The following is a 23719-nucleotide window of genomic DNA, read 5'->3' as shown; positions in this document are numbered from 1 at the left end:
CACCATCGCCCTCCCCAGCACCATCGCCCTCCCCAGCACCATCGCCATCGCCCTCCCCAGCACCCTCGCCAGCACCATCGCCCTCGCCAGCACCATCGCCCTCGCCAGCACCATCGCCCTCGCCCTCGCCAGCACCATCGCCCTCGCCAGCACCATCGCCCTCGCCAGCACCATCGCCCTCGCCAGCACCATCGCCCTCCCCAGCACCATCGCCCTCCCCAGCACCATCGCCCTCCCCAGCACCATCGCCATCGCCCTCGCCAGCACCATCGCCCTCGCCAGCACCATCGCCCTCGCCCTCGCCAGCACCATCGCCAGCACCATCGCCCTCGCCAGCACCATCGCCCTCGCCAGCACCATCGCCCTCGCCAGCACCATCGCCCTCGCCAGCACCATCGCCCTCGCCAGCACCATCGCCCTCGCCAGCACCATCGCCCTCGCCAGCACCATCGCCCTCGCCAGCACCATCGCCCTCGCCAGCACCATCGCCCTCGCCAGCACCATCGCCCTCGCCAGCACCATCGCCCTCGCCAGCACCATCGCCCTCGCCAGCACCATCGCCCTCGCCAGCACCATCGCCCTCGCCAGCACCATCGCCCTCGCCAGCACCATCGCCCTCGCCAGCACCATCGCCCTCGCCAGCACCATCGCCCTCGCCAGCACCATCGCCCTCGCCAGCACCATCGCCCTCGCCAGCACCATCGCCCTCGCCAGCACCATCGCCCTCCCCAGCACCATCGCCCTCCCCAGCACCATCGCCCTCCCCAGCACCATCGCCCTCGCCAGCACCATCGCCCTCGTCAGCACCATCGCCCTCGTCAGCACCATCGCCCTCGCCAGCACCATCGCCCTCGCCAGCACCATCGCCCTCCCCAGCACCATCGCCCTCGCCAGCACCACGATTGTACAAAAATACAAACTAGGAGCTGGAGTGGGTCATTTGGCCCCTCTAGCCTGCTCTGCCATTCAACAAAATCATGGCTGATCTAATTGTAACCTCAGCTCTACATTGCTGCCCCCCCCAAAACCTTTCACCCCGTTGTTAATCAACCTTTCACCCCGTTGTTAATCAACCTTTCACCCCGTTGTTAATCAAGAATCTATCTGGCTCTGCCTTGAAAAAAAGACCCTTCTTCCACTGCCTTTTGAGAAAGAGGGTTCGAAAGACTAATGATATTCAAAAATTTAAAAAATCCTCATCTGTCTTAAATGAGCGACTCCTTATTTTAAAACCATGACCTTTAATTCTAGATTCTCCCAGAAGAGGAATCGTCCTCTCCACAGCCACCCTGTCAAGATGCCTCAGGATCTTGTATGTTTCTATGAAGTTGCCTCAGATTCTTTTAAACTCCAGCGGATACAAGCCTATCCTGTCCAACCTTTATTCATATGACAACCCACCCATTCCAGGTATCAGCCCAGTAAACCTTCACTGAACTGCTTCCAACACATTTAATTCCCTCCTTAAATAGGACCACACAGTACTCTAGACATGATCTCATCAATGCCCTCTCATAACTGAAGCATAACCTCCCTACTTTTGAATTCACAATCGACAATAATATTCTATTAGCTTATTTGCCGTACCTGCAGACTGACCTTTTGCGATTCATGTACTCAAGAGTTCTGCATCTCTCACCATTTAGATAATAAGCCTTTTTATTCTTCCTGCCAAAATGGACAATTTCACATTGACCTACATTATGCACCATTTGCCAGAGCTTTGCCCATTCACTTAGCCTATTTATGTCAGGGAAGCAGTGGTGTAGTGGTATTCTCACTGGACTGGTAATCCAGAGACCCAGGGTAGTGCTCTTTGGAGCCGGGTTCAAAACCCACCATGGCAGATGATGAAATTTGAATTCAGTAAGAATCTGGAATTAGAAGTCCAATGATGACAATGAAACCAATGTCGATTGACATAAAAGCCCAGCTGGTTCACTAATGTCCCAATCTACCATCTTTACCGCAGCAGTGTGATTGACTCTTAAATGGCCGAGCAAGCCACACAGTTCAAGGGTAATTCGGGATAGGCAATAAACACTGGCCCAGCAACACCCGTAGACCAAGAAATAATGCTTCTTTAAATCCTTTACAAACCCTCCTCATGTCCTCTTCACAATTACTTTCCTTCCTATGTATAATATCCTAGCTTTGTATCATCAGCTAATTTAGCAACCATACCTTCGTCCCTTCATCCAAGTCATTTACTCCTTCCTGCCAAACAGAAAATGACCCATTTATGTCTACTCTCCATTTCCTCTTAGCTAGTGAATCTTCTACCCATGCCAATATGTTAGGTGGCACAACCGGCTGCCACTATTCACCGGAGGTGGAGGGAGTGAATGTTGCAGATAGTGTGCGCTATCCACAAGGTGCACTGCAGCAACTCACCAAGGCTCTTCAGCACCTTCCAAACCCACGGCCTGTACCAGCTAGAAGAACAATGGCAGCAGATGTATGGGAATATACCATCTGGAAGTTCCCTTCCAAGTCACACACCACCCTGATTTGGAACTACATCACCCAACTGCTTGAACACCTTTTCTAACCACACTGTGGGTGTTCCTACAGCACGTGGATTGCAGCTGTTGACAAAGGCAGCTCACTACCACCTTCTCAAGGGCAATTAGGGGTGGGCAACAAATGCCGGCCTAGCCAGTGATGCCCACATCCAATGGCCGAATGAAAAAAATAGATTTTCCTCTCTTGTTGGTTCCTCGCCACCTGTCCTAGACGTAGTCTAACCGCTATGTCCTTTAGGACTTCACCAGCTTGGGTAGTAGTGGTGTTACCAAGCCACTCTTGGTGATGGACATTGAAATATATTCTGTGCCCTTGCCAGCTGCAGTGCTTCTTCCAATTTGTATTCAACATGGAAAGCACTGATCCATCAGCTGATTGGGGAGTGGTAGGTGGCCATGACAGACCAGATTCCATGAGATTTCATGGAGTCTGAAGTCAATGTTAAGAACTACAAGCGCGACTTCCGGGTGCGGCGAAGACCAGCTAAGTCGCACGTTTCGGCACCTCCCATTATAACGGACTTTTGGGCTTTTATCGGGAGCCCCAACGGCAATTTCCGAATGCTAAACCCACTGTGAGGTGACATAGAAGGGAGTCCCCCCGGATGTGAATGGACAGGAGAGATAATAGTGACCAGATTGTGAAGGATCGTCTGGAGCAGCGGCAAAGAAGGGAAGTGAGAAGCAAGATGGCGGCGGAGGGCGGCCAGTTGGTATGGGGCCTGGAACAGCAAGAATTCCTCCGGCGATGTGTGGAGGAGCTCAAGAAGGAGGTGCTGGTGCCGATGCTGCAGGCGATTGAGGGGTTAAAGGAGGCGCAGAAGACCCAAGAGATGGAGCTCCGTGGAGTGAAGGCAAAAGCTGCCGAAAATGAGGACGAGATACAGGGCTTGGTGCTGAAGACGGAGACGCACGAGGCACTGCATAAGAGGTGTATGGAGAGACTGGAAGCCCTGGAAAATAGCTCGAGGAGGAAGAACTTAAGAATCTTGGGTCTTCCCGAAGGGGCAGAGGGAGCAGACGTTGGGGCTTTTGTGAGCATGATGCTCCATACCTTAATGGGAGCTGAGGCCCCGACGGGCCCCCTGGAAGTGGAGGGGGCATATCGAGTCCTCGTGAGAAGACCAAAGGCAGGAGAAATACCTCGAGCAATAGTGGTGAGGTTCCACCGCTACAAGGACAGGGAGATGGTCCTGAGATGGGCGAAAAAGACACGGAGCAGCAGGTGGGAGAACGCAGTGATCCGCATGTATCAGGATTGGAGTGCGGAGGTGGCGAGAAGGAGGGCGAGTTTCAATCGGGCCAAGGCGGTGCTCCACAAGAGGAAAGTGAAATTCGGAATGTTGCAGCCGGCAAGACTGTGGGTTACACTCCAGGGTAAACACCACTACTTCGAGAGGGCAGAGGAGACATGGACATTTATTGAAGAGGAGAAGTTGGACTAGATTTGAGAATGAGTGTTTGAAATGAAGTAACGAGGTGGTGGCAAGGGACTGTGAATCAGATGGGGGCAAATTTTCTTTCCCCTCGAAGGGGGGACACACAAAGAAATATGGGCGCCGGTGGGGAAGGGGAGGGGGAAGGAGAGAGGGAGCTGCGCCATCAGGGGCAGGGCCGAGAGGGAAGCGTGGGCTTTGTTCCCACGCTATGGAAATTGTGGCGGGAAAAGGGGGCGCAGGAAGGAGGGGGCCTCACATAATGGGAGGCTAAGGATAAACGGGGGAAGCTGAGGTCAGCCAGAGTTTGCTGACTTCCGGAAGCAATATGGGGGGAGCAACTAAGCTTGAAAGAGATCTGGGGGGGGGGGCTAGTCGACGAGGGGGGGGGGGGGGTAAGAGCCCCCCAACCCGGTTGATCACGTGGAACGTGAGAGGGTTGAATGGGCCGATTAAGAGGGCAAGGGTATTTGCGCACCTAAAGAAACTAAAGGCAGACGTGGTCATGCTCCAGGAGACGCACCTGAGGGGTTGGCTATATTTGGGGTTGCAGATGAGTCGGGAGTGCAGGAGGCGAGAGAGGCCGACGTGTTGGCCTTTGCTTCCCTAGTAGCCCAGCGAAGGATTCTACTTATGTGGAAAGAAGCTAAGCCCCCGGGTGTGGAGGCCTGGATCAGCGACACGGCAGGGTTTATAAAACTGGAGCGGATAAAATATGCATTAAGAGGTTCGGCTCAGGGGTTCACCGGGCGGTGGCAACCGTTCCTCGACTATCTCGCAGAGCGAGAAGGGAAAATAGGAAAGGCAGTAGCAGCAGCAGCCCAGGGGGGAGGGGGGGGGGGGGGGGGAGAAGAGGGCTCACTTGGGTCTTCAGGGGTTTTATGTGTGTGTTTATATATTAGTTATTTATATTTGATTTCACAAAGTTACTATTTTAGTTATTATTTCTGTTGTTTCTTATTTTGTTGTTGGCAGTTGCCGTTAGTTAGCATATTATTTATTTAAAAAACGATCAACGTATATATTATTACAAAGTTGTAAAATGGGAAATTTTTGTTTGATCGAAAAACTTTAATAAAATATATATATTTTTTAAAAGAACTACAAGCGCAAACTCCCTCCTAACTGTATAGCAGTGCCGCCACCTCTGGCATAAAACATACCCAGGGATGGTGATCGGGTGTCTGAGACATCATCTGCAAAGTATGATTTGGTGAGTGACTATTTCAGGCTATTGCTTGACCAGTCTGTGAGACAGCTTTCCCAACTTTGGCACAAGACCTCAGATATTAGTAAAGAGAACTTTACACGGTCAACAGGACTGAGTTTGCCACTATTGTGCCTCGGCAATGCCGGGTGGTCCATCTGTTTAAGAATAATAATCTTCATTGTCACAAGTAGGCTTACATGAACACTGCAATGAAGTTACTGTGAAACGCTCCTCGTCACCACACTATGGCGCCTGTTTGGGCGCCTGAAGGAGAATTTAGAATGTCCAAATTACCTAACAGCACGACTTTCTGGAATTGTGGGAAGAAACCGGAGCACCCGGAGGAAACCCATGTAGACACGGGGAGAACGTGCAGACTCCACAGAGACAGTGACCCAAGCCGGGAATCGAACCTGGGACCCTGGCGCTGTGAAGCAACAGTGCCAACCACGATGCTACCGTGCCGTCCAAATTCCATTTCGCCTTTTTAGCAGTTTAATAAAACTAAATGGCAAGCCATTTCAGAGGGCATTTAAGAGTCAACCACATTGCGGTGCATCTGGAGTCACATGTAGGTCAGAACAGATAAGGATGGCACATTTTCTTTTAACTTTTAATTTCAAATTTAAAGATTTGAATTTAAATTTCACCAGCTTTGCTGGTGGTATTTGAATCTGTGCCCACAGCATTAACATAGGCCCTCTGGTTAACTTGTTCAGTGAAATTGCCACTACGCTATCTCCTGCCCCTCCTAGTTTAACAGGGAAAGAAAAGGGAAAAGAATAACATTTGGCATTTTTGAGATCTCCCCAACAATTGACTACACATGCATGAGATTGGACACAATGAACTAGAAGTTGATTTGTTAGATAGGGTATCATGATCGGCACAGGCCTGTCGGACCGATGGGCCTGTTCCTATGCTGTACTTTTCATGTTTCTTCTTTGTTGAACCATTTCCATTCTGGGACAAAGAGCTTGATTGCATTAACAATTAGCACATCATTGTAAAGGCCTTGTGCTCTTACTTACCCAACGTAACTTTCTGTGGAGAGTTTATTGGGTAATTAATTTTCAAATTCAACAAGTCCTTGAAGATGTGAGAGGCCAAGGATGCAGTGTCATTTGTATGTTGAACAGTGAAGAAGCAGCCTTGGAGGTTCTTGGCCTGAAACTTGCTGGTTAAATTGTACGTTAATAATGCTGTGCCTCACAGAGTCTCGCTATAAGCTGACGACCTGCTCCTGTATATTTCCGACCCGTTAGGGGAGATGGGGGAGATTATGCGGATTTTAGGGGAATTTGGCCGGTTTTCGGGGTACAAATTGAATATGGGGAAAAGTGAGATGTTTGCAATCCAGGCAAGGGGGCAGGAGAGGAGACTGGGAGAGCTGCCGTTCAGAGTGGTGGGAGGGAGCTTCTGTTATTTGGGAATCCAGGTGACACGGGACTGGGGGCTGTTACAGAAACTAAACCTGACCCGGCTAGTGGAAGAAATGAAGGAGGACTTTCGAAGGTGGGACATGCTCCCGCTCTCACTGGCGGGGAGGGTACAGACCGTGAAAATTGACGGTCCTCCTGCAATTTCGGTTTGTTTTCCAGTGCCTCCCCATCTTTATCCCAAAGGCATTTTTTAAACGGGTAAATAAGGTGATTTCTGATTGTGTGTGGGCGGGTAAAACGCCACGAGTGAAGAAATTGCTGCTGGAGCGTAGTCAGGGGGAGGGTGGGTTGGGGTTGCCGAACTTTAGCAACTATTACTGGGCAGCAAACATAGCCATGATTATGAAGCAGGTAGGTTGGGGGGGGGAGAGCGAGTAGAGGCGGCATCGTGTAAGGACACAATTCAGGGCGCATTGGTAACGGCACCTCCGCCGTTCTCACCAGCCCGATACTCCTCAAGCCCGTAGGTAATGGCGGCCCTGAGAGTCTGGGGCAGTGGAGGAAGCATGTGAGAGCGGAGGGAGCATCGGTCTGGGCTCCAATTTGTAATAATCATCGGTTTGTTCCTGGGAGGTTAAATGGGGGGTTTCGGAGATGGCAGAGAGGAGGGATCCAGACGGTGGGAGATTTATTCATAGATGGGAGCTTTCCCTGTTTGGAGGATTTAGAGAAAAATTTGAATTGCCGGGAGGGAATGGATTTAGATAGCTGCAGACACGGGATTTTTTGCGAAGGCAGGTTTCGACCTTTCCGCTCCTACTGCCACGGGGGATACAGGACAGGGTAGTTTCCAGAACGGGGGTGGGAGAGGGGAAGTTCTCGGATATCTATAAAGAACTCATGGAGTCGGAGGTAACTCAGATAGAGGAGTTAATCCCGTACCAGCCTCCCCGAACAGGCACCAGAATGTGGCGACTAGAGGTTTTTCACAGTAACTTCATTTGAAGCCTACTTGCGACAATAAGCAATTTTTCCGAAGCTTAGGGGATTCTGGCAGGGATTTGCAGAGGTCATGTCTACGGTGCTAAAAACAAGGATGGTGCCGAGTCCAGAGGTGGCGATTTTTGGGATGTCGGAAGATCCGGGAGTCCAGGGGGCGAGAGAGGCCGACGTCTTGGCCTTTGCCTCCTTGGTAGCCCAGAGACGGATATTGTTAGCGTGGAGGGACTCAAAGCCCCCTAAATCAGAGATCTGGGTCAGCAACATGGCCAGATTTCTCAGACTTGAAAAAATTAAGTTTGCCTTAAGAGGGTCAATGCTATGGTTCGTCTGGAGGGGCAGCTGTTTGTCGACTTCTTCGGGGAAAACTGTCAGCAGAGGCAAGAAGGTGGGGGGGAGGGGGGGAAGTGAGGCTATTTTCTGTTTAGGGTAGGTGGGATTTGGTAGGCATGGAGATGGTTTATGCACTATGTTTATATTTGTACTGTTTACTGTTATGGTTATAAAATTACAAATACCTTAATAAAATGTTTTACAAAAACAAATAATGTTGTGCCTAATCAACACACCCATTTTCTAGCAGATCCAACCCATTATCGCTACAGCCCAACGCCCCTTCTCAACAGTTACTGAATTAATTCTCTTTTAAAGTAGTCAATCTGGGAATCTATTCAATATGTTCATTATGGTAAGCTTTGACATTCTGATTTACAATGTTATTCAAAGCCAAATAATTTGGCTGGGCTACCTTTATATTTATATATGTATTACTTGAGCTGACTATTCTGTCTTCAATCTGTTCTAACGCTCTATGATGCAGATATCCAGAAGAGCAAATTTCAACCTTTACAACTTACCGATGATCATCAGGGTGAAGTTATCATTGCTGCAAACATTTCCCACAGCGTTCCTTGCACAGCAGTAATAAACCCCATTATCATCGGGGCTGGCACTTTTCAGGGTCAAACTGCGCTCTTTGTTGTTGAACGTATAATGGCTTGCATCTGTTAACTGGATACCATCTCTGAACCATTGCCAGTTGGGACTAAAGATTGCAGAAATAAAAACAAGTGTCATGAGGCGATGTTCAAAGGCAAGGATGAAAACATATGGAAGAAAATATTCGAATTTGAACATCAGAATTACAAAATAGTTTTTCTGTTTGTCCTCAAAATTAATAAAAGGCAGGCCAAAAGCTGAAAAAATAAACAAAACACTCAACCCATTTATCCACAATTATTGCAGAAACAATTTAAAGAAATCATGTAGCCACGTAAAGAACTAATATTGTAAGCAGTAAATTAAGAATTTGTGTGAAGATTCCTTGGAGCTCCCAGGGAAAGGTGGATACTCTACATCAGGAGTTAGCGGCATTAAATAATCCTCACCACCTCACTGGGAACCGAGAACAATTTTTATTCTTAGACAGCTGTTTGACTGAACAGACAGAATTAAACTGGGATTTAGAAATTACTACTGATCAATACTTTGTAAATGACCTGTTACACTCTTTGACACTGTGAGGATGGAAAATATTTTTTGGGAAGATTGTGTTAGGCAGTAAAAGTGTGTGCGCGTGTGTATATAACATTGATTTAATAAGGCAAGGGAAAGGTAATAGCGACAACTTGTTTGAGAGAGTTGAAAAAGGAGTGAAGGTGCGAAATGCATGCATTTTTAATAGGAGGCCATGATGAAATGGATTTATAAGTATAGGAGTAGACTTAAAAAATTTACATTAGGAGATAGATAGGCTTTTCAGCTGTTAAATTTAAAAGGGAGCAAGGGTCTTTTATGGCTGTTTGTTAAGTAAACAAGGGAAAGTTATTACATTTTATCTTACCCAAAAGCAGAGGCAATAAGAAAACTAAAATATTTTTATATTTTGGAAACGTTTTGTCCAGAGAGTGATGGCATCAGGATGCCGAGGGAATGTGTGAAATCTGAAGCAGCCATTCAGAAACGCCTTTGTTTCTGAAAGCAGTCTCGTTTCTGAAATTTCTTGGATTTCCACAAAAGTGGAAGCAGGTGAGAAGTCGTGTGGCATACCTTTACTAAAGTGACAGCAGTTTAAGTAATATAACTGGATTTTTAAAGTTAAAAATCCATAAGGAATTTTGGCCAACCAGGTGTTTACTTGTATATTCTGACCAAGTGGATTATTTTGGAGGTTTTGTAAAACTGTTTTAACCATACAACTTTAATCTAGTGTGCCCATGATTTATTTTCTTCCCATTAATAAAATCTTATAAATTTTAAAATCCCAAGTGTTCCTGGAACTCGAAGCTCATGGAATCAGTAGGTTTCTCCTAATTTTCAGAATACATGAAAATGGTTATGATCACAAAGACAAGTTTCCCTCTTGGATTTAGCTTGCTCAGCAAATAACATCTGGAGTGGTACCAGCCTCCCCGAACAGGTGCCGGAATGTGGCGACTAGGGGCTTTTCACAGTAACTTCATTTGAAGCCTACTTGTGACAAGAAGCGATTTTAATTTCATTTCATTTCAACACCCAGACAGAACAATTCTACAGCTCCTCAATGTAGCATCCCAGCAGTTGCTCAAATAGTTCCAGGGTATTTATTTCTATCATTTTTTCCCCAAAATGTAGTATACATAGCATTCACTCCTGAAGAACATAAGAGCTAGGAGCAGGAGTAGGCCATCTGGCCCCTCGAGCCTGCTCCACCATTCAATGAGATCATGGCTGATCTTTTGTGGACTCAGCTCCACTTTCCCGCCCGAACACCATAACCCTTAATCCCTTTATTCTTCAAAAAACTATCTATCTTTATCTTAAAAACATTTAATGAAGGAGCCTCTACTACTTCACTGGGCAAGGAATTCCATAGATTCACAACCCTTTGGGTGAAGAAGTTTCTCCTAAACTCAGTCCTAAATCTACTTCCCCTTATTTTGAGGCTATGCCCCCTAGTTCTGCTTTCACCCGCCAGTGGAAACAACCTGCCCACATCTATCCTATCTATTCCCTTCATAATCTTATATGTTTCTATAAGATCCCCCCTCATCCTTCTAAATTCCAACGAGTACAGTCCCAGTCTACTCAACCTCTCCTCATAATCCAACCCCTTCAGCTCTGGGATTAACCTTGATTAACCTGCTGGCATTAGCCTTGAATTTAATTTTTACAGGTTTGTGCCCCATTATCATACTCTCAGTTGAATTTGGATTTAACATTTCCTTACCATTTTGTTTTGTTTAGCTGGTGAACTTTATAATTTGTACATATCATAGCTTGCCGCATTTCAACATAACCCATGAGGCCCTGCAATCTCCCCCCTTGCCTCCCACAGCCGCCTGGGATAATTTTGGTGGGCTTGGGGATTTATGCACTTTTAAGTTTCCCAAACCCCTAATACCTTCTCCCTTCCATTGTTAATTTGTTCAGTTATATCACAGTTCCCCTCTCTGATTTCAATACCTACATCATCCTTCGCCATAGTGTACAATAGTGGTTAGCACGGTTGCTTCACAGCGCCAGTTCAATTCCCGGCTTGGGTCACGGTCTGTGCGGAGTCTGCACGTTCTCCCAGTGTCTGCGTGGGTTTTCTCCGGGCGCTCCGGTTTCCTCACACAAGTCTCGAAAGAAGTGCTTGTTAGGTGAATTGGATATTCTGAATTCTCCCTCAGTATACCCGAACAGGCGCCGGAGTGTGGCAACTAGGGAATTTTCACAGTAACTTCATCCTCCCCGTGTGTGCGTGGGTTTCCTCCGGGTACTCCGGTTTCCTCCCACAGTCCAAAGATGTGCAGGTTAGGTGGATTGGTCATGCTAAATTGCCCTTGAGTGTCCAAAATTGCCCTTAGTGTTGGGTGGGGTTACTGGGTTATGGGGATAGGGTGGAGGTGTGGACCTTGGGTAGGGTGCTCTTTCCAAGAGCCGGTGCAGACTCGATGGGCCGAATGAATTCTATGATAATCTATGATTACAGTGTTAATGTAAGCCTACTTGTGACAATAAAGATTATTATTATTATTGATCGATATGTGTAAAATTATGAAAAATATAGATAGGGTAGATAGGAAGGAACCTTTCCCCATGGTAGAGGGGCCAATAACCAGGGGGCATAGATTTACGGTAAGAGGAAAGAGATTAAGAGAGGATTTGAGGAAATAATTTTTCATCCAGAGGGTGGTGGGAATCTGGAACTCACTGCCTGAAAGGGTGGTAGAGGCAGGAACCCTCACAACATTTGAAACAAATTTATATGAGCACTTGAAATGTCATAGCATGCAGAGCTATGGACCAACTGCTGGAAAATGGGATGAGAATAGATAGGTTCTGGATGGCCGGCATGGACAGGATGGGCCGACGGGTTTATGCTGTAAAACTCTACGACCCAGAATTATTTCCCACCACAATCCTCAACACCACAACTACTTATGTGCTGTTGGATTACTTCTATGACAGAAGAGCCCAAACATCCTCCAGCTGGCGACAATGATCTGTACCCACCAGCCAATAACTCTGCACTCTCGCCACAAACGCCAAATTAAGGGGGCCTGTTTGCAGACTGAGCTGAGCTGCAAATTCCAAATTAAGGGGACCTGTTTGCAGACTGAGCTGAGCTGCAAACTCCAAATTAAGGGGACCTGTTTGCAGACTGAGCTGAGCTGCAAACTCCAAATTAAGGGGGCCTGTTTGCAGACTGAGCTGAGCTGCAAACTCCAGCTTATTCATCATCAAAATGACCCATTCACATTTTCACATTAACCCTTCACTCCCACTATTAAATGAACATGTCAGTATATTTCACTGCCAGATAAAATTTCGCTAAAGCTCTCCTGCCAGTCTCTGGTGTTCCATTCCAAATACACACCAGCTCATTTATTGCCTGCACCGACCATATGCAAAGCTCCCCCAATGTCACCGCATCCAGCTTCTGGCCCCAAATGCTTCAAAGTAAAAAGGATTGTCCTTATTTGTAAATCCTTCACCATCTCAGTATATCATAGGTCCCCAACATCAGCCATGTGCCTGCATAGACTTTCAGACTTTGAAAAATATCACGGGTTGTGAGCATCCCTTGAAAGGCCAGCATTTGGTCCCCATCCCTAACTGCCCTCAAGGAGGTGGTGGTGAGCTGCCTTCTTCGTGAATCACTGCAGTCCATTGGTACAGATATACCCACAGTGTTGTTAGGGAGGGAGATCCAAGATTTTGACCCAATGACAGTGAAGGAATGGCAACAGAGCTCCAAGTCAAGATGGTGTGTGGCTTGGAAAGGAACTTGCAATTGGTGAAGTTCTCATGCATCAGCTGCCTTTGCCCTTCTAGGTGATGGAGATCACAGGTTTGGGAGGTGCTGTCAAAGGAGGTATGGGCATGTTGAAAAGATGTCATCTGGAATTGTAAGGAGGTGGGAGCTGCTGTGATATGGATTGCAAATAGATTCACACACACCTTAATAAATAGATTAATCTTAATAAAGAAAACTCCGATGATATGAGGCATGAGTTGGCTATGATCAACTGGGAAACGTTACTTAAAGGGATGACTGGATAGGCAATGGCAAACATTCAAGGAGCACACGGGGAACTGCTATTTCTGTCTGACATAAAACGGGAAAGGTGGCCAATCCATGACTTACAAGGGAAATTAGGGATAGTATTTGATCCAAGGAAGAAGCATATAAATTGGCCAAGAAAAACAACAGGACAAATAGACTCTGGAACAGTTCCTACAGATTGGAGAGTAACTAATGTAATTCCACTATTTAAAAAGGGAGGTAGAGAGAAAACAGGGAATTATAGACCAGTAAGCCTGACATCGGTAGTGGGGAGAATTCTAGAATCCATTATCAAAGATTTTATAGCAGAGCTCTTAGCAAACAGTGGCAGGATCAGACAGAGTCAGCATGGATTTATGAAGAGGAAATTATGCTCGACAAATCTACTGAAATTCTTCAAGGATGGAACGAGTAGAGTTGATATGGGGGGAGCCTGTTAATGTGGTTTATCTGGACTTTCAGAAGGCTTTTAAAGCGCATGGGATTAGGGGTAGTGTATAGAGACGGGTAGAAAAGCTGGTTGGCAGACAGGAAGCAAAGAGTAGGAATTAACGGGTCTTTTTCCAATTAGCAGGCAGGTACCACAGGGATCGGTGTTGGGACCCCAGCTATTCACAATATATATTCATGATTTTTATGAGTGAACAAAATGTAATTTCTCCAAATTTGCAGGTGACGCCAAGTTGAGTGGGAGAGTGAGCTGTGAGGAGGATGCCGAGACCCTTCAGTGTGATTTGGACAAGTTGAATGAGTGGGTAAATGAATGACAGATGCAGTATAATTTGAAGAAATGCGACGTTATCCACTTTGGTAGCAAAAACGAGCAGGCAGACAATTATCTGACTGGCCATAAATTAGGAGAGGAGAATGTACAACAAGACTGGGTGTCCTCATATACCAGTTGCTGAAGGTAAGCATGCGGGTACATCAGGCAGTAAAGAAGACAAATAATATGTTGGCCTTCTTTGCGAGAGGTTTCACGTACAGGAACAGGGATGTCTTACTACAATTACACAGGGCTTTGGTGATGCCACACCTGGAATAGTGTGTGCAGTTTTGGCCTCCTTATCTGAGAATGCATGTTTTTGCTAAGAGGGAGTGCAGCGAAGGTTTACCAGACTTATTCCTGGGACGGCAGGACGGCCATAGGAGGAGAGATTGAATTGGTTAGGATTGTATTTGCGGCGGCACATTGTCGCAGTGGTTAACAATGCTGCCTCAGTACCCGAGAACCCGGGTTCCATCCCGGCTCCAGGTCGCTGTCCATGTGGAGTTTGCACATTCTCCCAGTGTCTGCATGGGTCTCATCCCCAGAACCCAAAGTTGTGCAGGGTTGGTGGATTGACCACGCTAAATTGCCCCTTAATGGAATTTTTAAAAGATTTTTTTAAAGGACTGTATTTTCTGGAGTTCAGAAGAATAAGGGATATCTCATAGAAACCTATAAAATTCTAACAGGACTAGATAGGGTAGATGCAGGAAAGATGTTCCCAATGATAGGCATCCAGAACTAGGGGTCGCGGTCTGAGGATACAGGGTAGACCATTTAGGACTGAGATGAGCAGGAATTTCTTCACCCTGAGAGTAATAATCCTTGGAATTCATTCCCACAGGAAGTAGTTGAGGCCAAACCACTATGTTTTCAAGAAGGAGTTAGATATAGACCCGTACCAGCCTCCCCGAACAGGCACAGGAATGTGGCGACTAGGGGCGTTTCGCAGTAACTTCATTGAAGCCTACTTGTGACAATAAGTGATTATTCTTATTATATTGCACTTAGGACGAAGGGAATCAAAGGATGAGGGGGGGGGGGGGGGGGGGGGGGAGAGAGGCGGGATTAGGCAATTGAGTTGGATGATCAGCCACGATCATACTGAATGGCAGAGCATGCTCGAAGGGCCGTATGACTTCCTCCTGCTCCTATTTCCTGTTTCTTCTCCTGGCAGCAGACTGTGCATTGAACCAGATGACTACTTTGAGAGATGAAATCCAAAGTTAAGGTTAACCCCACCAGAATTCAAATATCAAATGTTAACATGCTGTAGTTCCAGTGATTCTTCGAACAATTTTCCCTGTTTGGTGCAGGGAATACTTCTCTTCTCTGATCCCATTGGCAAAATTGATAGATCAAAAAAGAAGTTGCAGACAAGCAAACCAAATACCATAAGGCCAAAAGTGCAATTGAACTTAGTTTAGTATTATGCCTCATGAAAGTGGGAAGAATTGTATTTCAATCGTACAAATTCAGAAAAAGAAAACAGAAAATCTAGAGACCTTGTCACCAACATCAACTAAGAGCTTGGAGTCCAGTCACTTCAAAAATGACAAAACGTACAAGGTGGATTTGGATGAATTTATTAAAACAATCTGTAATGGTTTAGGCAAACAGGTTGGGGGGGAGGGGGAGGGAGGGTGCAGAGAAATAATACTGCATTTAAGTTCATATGATGAGTCGGATTGCATTTTGAAGAATTGCAGGAAAATAAAGCTCTTCACCGGATAAGTGATGTAAATCATACAAGGCCAACATATCAGGGTAATAAACGGAGATAGCCCATCAACCACTATTCAGAATTTACCCCAACTCCAATTGCTTTAACATTGCTGGGAAAATAAATCCTTATTTTAACAATATCCTTATTCAGGTGATCTACAACTACCAATTTACATTCATTTTTACCTTTCAAGATAACGATGTTGCCTGAAGTGACGTGTGTAATATAACAGCATAATTGACTTCCAATTGAAAATGCTGCACCTGACTGAATAAAGTAGGCTGCCTGTACCACATGGGAAATATTGGAGCTATTCAATCGAGCAAAGGCTTTCTTACCGAGGGTGCCCATCAATGTGACAGCGCAGCGTGACTGGAGCAGATGTTTGTATTTCAGACATGACGGGTGGATCTTTCAGAATTACTCCTCCCGTCTCTATCCCTGAAATAAAGGAAGACAAATTTGATGAAGACGAAAGCAAAAAAAAAAATTGGATCTTCTCAAAAACAGACTTTCTCCAGATGCCTGGTATTGATCACCGGGTCCTTGCTTTATGTTGTAAGGCAATCCGACAACTAACTTTCCATGTTTCCTTATTCAGCAATATGCCCTCCTCGGACTATCCCACACACACAGACTCGCACCACCCTATGTAAAATCAGTTTGGATAATCTAATCTATAATTCTTGATCATAATACATGCAAAGTAGTGGAGTTGCAACTCTGTTTTTGTATCAGGAGATCACTGCATGGAGGAGTTCAGGCAAGGTCAGTCTAATTTTCGGTTGAATACAGTGCCTTCAAGTCATACATTCACTTTCTAAAACCATTAAATGATAACATGATCATCAAATTGAAGAAATGCTTAATGTAACAAGATAAGGTTATAAGTGCATTCGGATAACTTTTTATTGCTGGTCTGATTTATTCAAACAGAGTAATTCCCTCACTTTTTTGAACCAATAACCGTCATTACAAAAAGAAATACATAAGATCATCCACACAGGGACAGGCCACAAGCACACATTCAGATCAATGCACAACGTAGGTTATAAAACAGGGTAGAGCAGAATGATTTAAGATTTCGGCCAAATATATGGAATAAGTTTGCCCAGGCATTATGTGGTAAACAATTGGTATGTTCTGAAAGTTAAAGATGCTGTCCAATAATCCATGGGTTTAGGCAGTGTTCTTCCAGCTTTTTTTCCAGGGACCCATTTTTACCAACCAGCCAACCTTCGGGACCCAACCCGCAGTCCATGTGATGCAAGTACAGTGCTGTTAGGGAGGCAGTCCCAAGATTTTGACCCAACAACAGTGAAGGAACGGCGATATATTTCCTTTTTTAAAAAAAATATAATTATTAAGAATTTTTAAACAAAATTTTCAACCTTACAAACAACCCCCCCCCGTAATACAAAAGAAGGAAAGCTCGCATAGCAAGACATGAACATGGCAAGTCAATATGATACAGAACTTTGTACATTGGATTCCTCCCGGACATTTCAGTTTTCCGGATCATTCATGTATTTTCTTGCTCAAATGCCCCCCAGAAAAAAAAAACCCTTCCCCCTCCCTCCTCTCCCCCCCCCCCCTAAGGAAGATATACCCCCTCTCACCAACCCCCCCCCCCCCCTCCCCCCCCCCCCCCCACCCCCCCCCCCTGGGTTGCTGCTGCTGCTGACCAACCTTCACCTAACGCTCCGCGAGATAGTCTAGGAACGGTTGCCACCGCCTGTAGAACCCCTGCGCAGACCCTCTCAAGGCAAACCTTATCCTCTCCAACTTGATAAACCCTGCCATATCATTTATCCAGGCTTCCACGCTGGAGGGCTTCGCCCCTTTCCACATTAACAAGATCCTTCGCCGGGCTACTAGGGACGCAAAGGCCAGAATACCGGCCTCTTTCGCCTCCTGCACTCCCGGCTCGTCCGCTACTCCAAATAGTGCTAGCCCCCAGCTTGGCTTGACCCGGACTTTCACCACCTTAGATACTGTTCTCGCAACTCCCCTCCAGAACCCATCCAGGGCCGGGCATGACCAAAACATATGGACATGGTTTGCCGGGCTTCCTGAGCACCTCCCACATCTGTCCTCCACCCCAAAGAATCTACTCAGCCTCGCCCCCGTCATGTGTGCTCTGTGAACTACCTTAAACTGTATCAGGCTGAGTCTGGCACACGGGGACGAGGAATTAACCCTACTTAGGGCATCAGCCCACAGCCCCTCCTCAATCTCCTCCCCCAGCTACTCTTCCCATTTACTCTTCAGCTCCTCTACCAAAGCCTCCCCCTCTTCTTTCATCTCCTGGTATATCGCCGACACCTTGCCCTCTCCGACCCATACGTCCGAAATCACCCGGTCTTGAATCCCCTGTGCCAGGAGCAGCGGGAATTCCCTCACCTGCCGCCTCACAAACGCCCTCACTTGCATGTACCTGAAAGCGTTTCCCGGGGGTAGCCCAAACTTCCCCTCCAGCGCCCCTAAGCTCGCAAACGTCCCATCAATGATAGCATTGCCGCCACCACCGGGCTCGTGGTGTACCTTGTCGGCGAGAGCGGCAGCGGTGCAGTCACCAGCGCCCCCAGGCTCGTTCCTTTGCAGGACGCCATCTCCAACCTCTTCCATGCCGCCCCCTCTCCCTCCATCACCCACTTACGGATCATCGCCACGTTGGCTGCCCAATAGTCGCCACCCAGATTCTGCAACGCCAGCCCTCCTCTATCCCTACTTCGCTCCAGGAACCCCCTCCTTACCCTCGGGGTCTTACTCACCCACACAAAGCCCATAATTCTCCTGCCTACCCTCTTTAAAAAGGCCTTGGTGATCACAATTGGAAGGCATTGAAATACAAAAAGAAACCTCGGAAGGACCACCATTTTAATCGACTGTACCCTGCCCGCCAGCGAGAGCGGCAACATGTCCCACCGTTTAAAGTCCTCCTCCATCTGCTCCACCAGCCTCGTCAAGTTAAGTTTGTGCAGGGCCCCCCAACTCCTAGCTACCTGGATCCCCAAGTATCAAAAGCTCCTATCCGCCCTCCTCGGCGGTAGGTCGTCTATCCCTCTTCCCTGATCCCCCGGATGCACCACAAAGAGCTCGCTCTTCCCTACATTGAGCTTATAGCCCGAGAAGTCCCCAAACTCCCTTAGGATCTGCATGACCACCACCATCCCCTCCACTGGGTCCGCCACATACAGCAACAGGTTGTCTGCATACAGCGACACTCAATGCTCCTCTCCCCCTCGGACCACCCCCTCCATTTCCCAGACTCCCTTAATGCCATGGCCAAAGGCTCAATTGCTAGTGCAAACAACAAGGGGGACAGTGGGCACCCTTGCCTCGTCCCTCGATACAGCCGAAAATAGTCCGACCTCCGCCGATTCGTAACCACACTTGCCACCGGAGCTCTATGTAGTTTAACCCAACTGATAAACCCCTCTCCAAACCCAAACCTCTGCAACACTTCCCAGAGATACTCCACTCGGTCAAAGGCCTTCTCCGCGTCCATAGCTGCCACTATCTCCGCCTCTCCCTCCACCGATGGCATCATTATCACATTTAGGAGCCTTCGCACATTGGTATTTAGCTGCCTACCCTTTACGAATCCCGTCTGGTCCTCGTGAATCACCCCCGGGACACAGTCCTCAATCCTCGTAGCCAACATTTTTGCCAGCAACTTAGCATCTACGTTGAGGAGCGAGATTGGTCTATACGACCCGCATTGCAGTGGGTCCTTATCCCGCTTCAGGATCAAAGAGATCGTCGCCTCCGACATTGTCGGGGGCAGGGTCCCCCCCTCCCTTGCTTCATTGAAGGTCCTTACCAGCAACGGGGCCAACATGTCTACATACTTCCTATAGAACTCCACCGGGAACCCATCTGGCCCCGGGGCCTTCCCTGCTTGCATGCTCCCCAGTCCTTTAACCAGCTCCTCCACCCCAGTTGGCGCCCCCAAACCAGCCACCTCCCGCTCCTCCACCCTCGTGAACCTCAGTTGGTCCAAGAATCGTTGCATCCCCTCTTTTCCCCCTGGGGGCTGGGACCTATACAGCTCCTCGTAAAAGGCCTTGAATGCCTCATTCACTTTCACCGCACTCTGCACCGTAGTTCCCCTGCCATCCTTGACGCCACCTATTTCCCTCGCTGCCATCCTCTTACGGAGCTGATGTGCCAGCATCCGACTCGCTTCTCCCCATATTCATACATCGCTCCCTGTGCCTTCCTCCACTGTGCCTCTGCCTTCCCCGTGGTCAACAGGTCGAACTCCGTCTGGAGACTTTGTCTCTCCCAGAGTAGTCCCTCATCAGGGGCCTCTGCATATCTCCTGTCCACCATTAAAATCTCCCCCACTAACCTCTCCCTTTCCCTGCCCTCTGTCTTCACCCTATGAGCCCTGATGGAGATTAACTCTCCCCTGACCACTGCCTTCAGCGCCTCCCATACTACTCCCACCTGCACCTCCCCGTTGCCGTTGGCCTCTAGATACCTTTCAATACACCCCCGCACCCTCCCACACACTTCCTCGTCTGCCAGCAGTCCCACATCCAACCGCCACAGCGGGCGTTGGTCCCTCTCCTCCCCCAGCTCTAGCTCCACCCAATGCGGGGCGTGGTCTGAAATAGCTACGGCCGAATACTCCGTTCCCTCCACTTTCGGGATCAATGCCCCGCCCAGAACAAAAAAATCTATCCAGGAGTAGGTCTTATGTACGTGGGAGAAAAAAGAAAATTCTCTGGCCAAAGGCCTGGCAAATCTCCACGGATCTACTCCCCCCATCTGATCCATAAACCCCGAGCATCTTGGCCGCAGCCGGCCTCTTCCCCGTCCTAGATCTGGAACGATCTAATGCTGGGTCCAACACGGTGTTGAAATCCCCACCCATCATTCAGCTCCCTACCTCCAAGTCCGGAATACGCCCCAACATCCGTTTCATGAATCCAGCATCGTCCCAGTTCGAGGCGTATACATTTACCAATACCACCCCCGTCCCCTGCAACCTACCGCTCACCATCACGTATCGGCCCCCATTGTCCGCTACTACGTTCTTGGCCTCAAACAACACCCGCTTCCCCACCAGTATTGCCACCACTCTATTCTTTGCATCCAGCCCCGAATGGAACACCTGTCCTACCCATCCCTTCCTTAACCTGACCTGATCTGCCACCTTCAGATGTGTCTCTTGAAGCATGACCACGTCTGCCTTCAGTCCCTTTAAGTGCGCGAACACTCGGGCCTTCTTAACCAGCCCATTTAGGCCTCTCACATTCTACGTGATCAGCCGGATTGGGGGGCTACGCGAAGCGATGGAACCTCGCCACTATCGCCCTTGGCGGCTCGCCAGCTTTGGGTCTCCTCGCCAGGACCCGGTGAGCCCCTTCTAGCTCCAGGGGGCTCGGAGAGAGCTCCGCACCCATCAGCGAATGGAGCATCGTGCTCACATACGCCCCGGCATCAGCCCCCTCCACTCCTTCGGGGAGACCCAGAATCCGAAGATTCTTCCTCCTCGACCTGTACTCCAGGACCTCGAGTCTCTCGGCCCACCTCTTGTGCACCGCCTCGTGCGCATCCATCTTTACCGCCAGGCCCAGGATCTCGTCCTCGTTCTCACTGGTTTTATCCCTCACCTCACGGAGCTCCACCACCTGGGCCTTCTGGGTCTCCTTCAGCCCCTCAATCGCCAACAGCATTGGCGCCAGCACCTCCTTTTTAAGCTCCTCCACGCAGCACCTGAGGAACTCCTGCTGGTCCGGCCCCCATGCTGCTCGATCTCCGTCCTCCGCCATCTTGGTTTTTCCCCCTCGTTTTTGCCGCTGCGCCAAAGCCTCTTTCTCCGTCGCTCCACCGCTAATCCCCGCCATACGACGTAAGGGGGGACCTTACTTCACCTTCCCACACAGGATTCAATCAAAACATTTCCGTTGGGGCTCCTCCGGGAGCTGCCGAAATGTGCGGCTCAGCTCCGCAACACCGCAACCGGAAGTCACGGCGATATATTTCCAAGTCAGGATGGTAACTTGGAGGTTATCTTCCAGGTGCTGGTATTCCCAAGGATCTGCTGCTCTTGTCCTTCTAGGTGGGTGTGGTCGTGGGCTTTGAAGGTGCAGCCGAAGGCGCCTTGGTGAGTTAATGCATTGCATCTTGTAGATGGTGCACACTGCCACCAGTCGTGGGGGGAGTTTGTGTTTGTAGAAGAGGTGCCAATCGAGTGGATTGCTTTGTCCTGTATGGTGTCAACTTTAATGATGTTGTTGGAGCTTCACTCATCCAGGCCAGTGGAGAGTACTCCATCAGACTATTGACATGTGTTGTAGGTGGTAGACAAGCTTTGGGGAGTCAGGAGGCGAGTCTTTTGCCTCAAGATTTCTAGCCTCTGACCTGCTCTTGTAACCACAGTATTTATAAGGCTAGTCCAGTTGACTTGAAATGAAATGCTAAACCTCTGGGATTTGATAGTCATAGAATCATAGTCAGGAGGCCATCTGACTCATCGAGTCCACGCCGACCCTCTGAAAGAGCATACTACCTAAATCCACTACCCCACCCTATCCCTGTAACCCCACCTAACCTTTGGACACTAAGGTTCAGCACGGCCAATTCACCTAACCTGCATATCTTTGACTGTGGGAGCACCCGGAGAAAACCCACAGCACGGGGAGAAAGTGCAGTCTACACACAGACAGTCACCCAAGGTTGGAATTGAACCCAGGTCCCTGAGGCAGCAGTGCTAACCACTGTGCCATCGCACAACCCAGGGATGAATTCAGCTATAGTAATGCTATTGAATGTCATGGGGTGATGGTTAGATCCTCTGGGTGGAGATGGTCATTGCCTGGCACTTGTGTGGTACAAATGTTACTTGCCACTTGTCAGCCCAAGCCTTGCTGCACTTGGACACGAACAGCTTCAGAATCTGAGGAGTGGAGAATGGTGCTGAACATTGTGCAGTCATAGCTAACATCCGCATTTCTTGTTTTTAAAAATAAATTTAGAGTACCCAATTCATTTTTTCCAATTAAGGGGCAATTTAGCGTGATCAATCCACCAAACCTGCACATCTTTTTGAGTTGTGGGGGGAAAACCCACGCAGACACGGGGAGAATGTGCAAACTCCACACGGACAGTGACCCAGAGCCAGCACTGTGGATTACGATTGACCAGAATTTGAACTGGCCCAGCCATAATAATAATAATCTTCATTAGTGTCACACATAGGCTTACATTAACACTGCAATGTAGTTACTGTGAAAAGCCCCTTGTCACCGCACTATGGCGCCTGTTCGGGCGCCTGAAGGAGATTTAGAATGTCCAATTCACCTAACGGCACATTTTTCGGGACTTGTGGAAGGAAACTGGAGCGCCCGGATGAAACCCTCAGGATGAAACCCTCGCAAACACAGGGAGAATGTGCAGATTTCACATAGACAGCGACCCAAGCCAGGAATTGAACCTGGGACCCTGGCTCTGTGAAGCAACAGTGCTAACCATTGTGCCGCCCATTCCCTGTCCTGTTCATAAAATCAGCTAAGATGGTTCCAAGAAAGGAACTTCAGTTGAATTAGCATCGAGGGAGCTGGATGTGGGACTCACAAAAAATATGAAGTCAGAGGAAGCGTCGCTTCAGAGATGAGATAGAATCTAGTGAAAGATGAGAGCTCAGGGTTATGGCAGCAGGGAACATTTGGGCGGGGTTGCAGTTTGACCTGATGAACCAGAGGGAGAGAAGGAAGCAGCTGAATGGGTGGTCTCAATCTCTGTGACGAAAAGTTCATGAACTCCTTATACTTATTAACGGAGGTGAGGATGGAAGAGGCAGGGTAAATGGTTTTAGGAAACAGTTTGTTTTGGGATGAGATACCGGAAATTATGTTCGCTTTCCTGGGAACTGCTTAGCTACGGAGAACATAATCCGATAATGCTTTAGTGATCCGGCAGTTCTTGCAAAGAATGGTTAAGCCAGTATTTTGCCAAACATATTCAAATCTGCTTTCCTTGGGATATACTCGGGGAATGATATGGATGAGAGAGAACTTTAGTTCTTACAAAGACAACAGCATTGCAGAGAGAGAGAGAGAGAGGGAGGAAATGTATTTAGAACCCAAATTTGAGAGAAAAGACCAAGGGCCTAAGGAAAGATTG

At 48.1% G+C, this 23719-nt stretch overlaps 1 protein-coding gene across 1 annotated transcript in view; it reads right to left on the bottom strand.

The window, feature by feature from the left end:
• The window catches only part of LOC140411186 (inactive tyrosine-protein kinase 7-like), a 473753-nt gene that overhangs the window by 261377 nt on the left and 188657 nt on the right, over positions 1-23719 (bottom strand). The window contains exons 3-4 of the mRNA XM_072500275.1: positions 15919-16021; positions 8410-8597 (exon numbers count right to left, since the gene is read on the bottom strand). Of these exons, the coding sequence (XP_072356376.1) occupies positions 8410-8597; positions 15919-16021 (291 nt within the window). The remainder of the gene's footprint in view (positions 1-8409; positions 8598-15918; positions 16022-23719) is intronic.

The sequence above is a fragment of the Scyliorhinus torazame genome, chromosome 4, assembly GCF_047496885.1.
Source record: "Scyliorhinus torazame isolate Kashiwa2021f chromosome 4, sScyTor2.1, whole genome shotgun sequence".
Lineage (NCBI taxonomy): Eukaryota > Metazoa > Chordata > Chondrichthyes > Carcharhiniformes > Scyliorhinidae > Scyliorhinus > Scyliorhinus torazame.
Note: the sequence above shows the minus strand (reverse complement) of the source record. Positions and strands in the feature narration are given on the sequence as shown.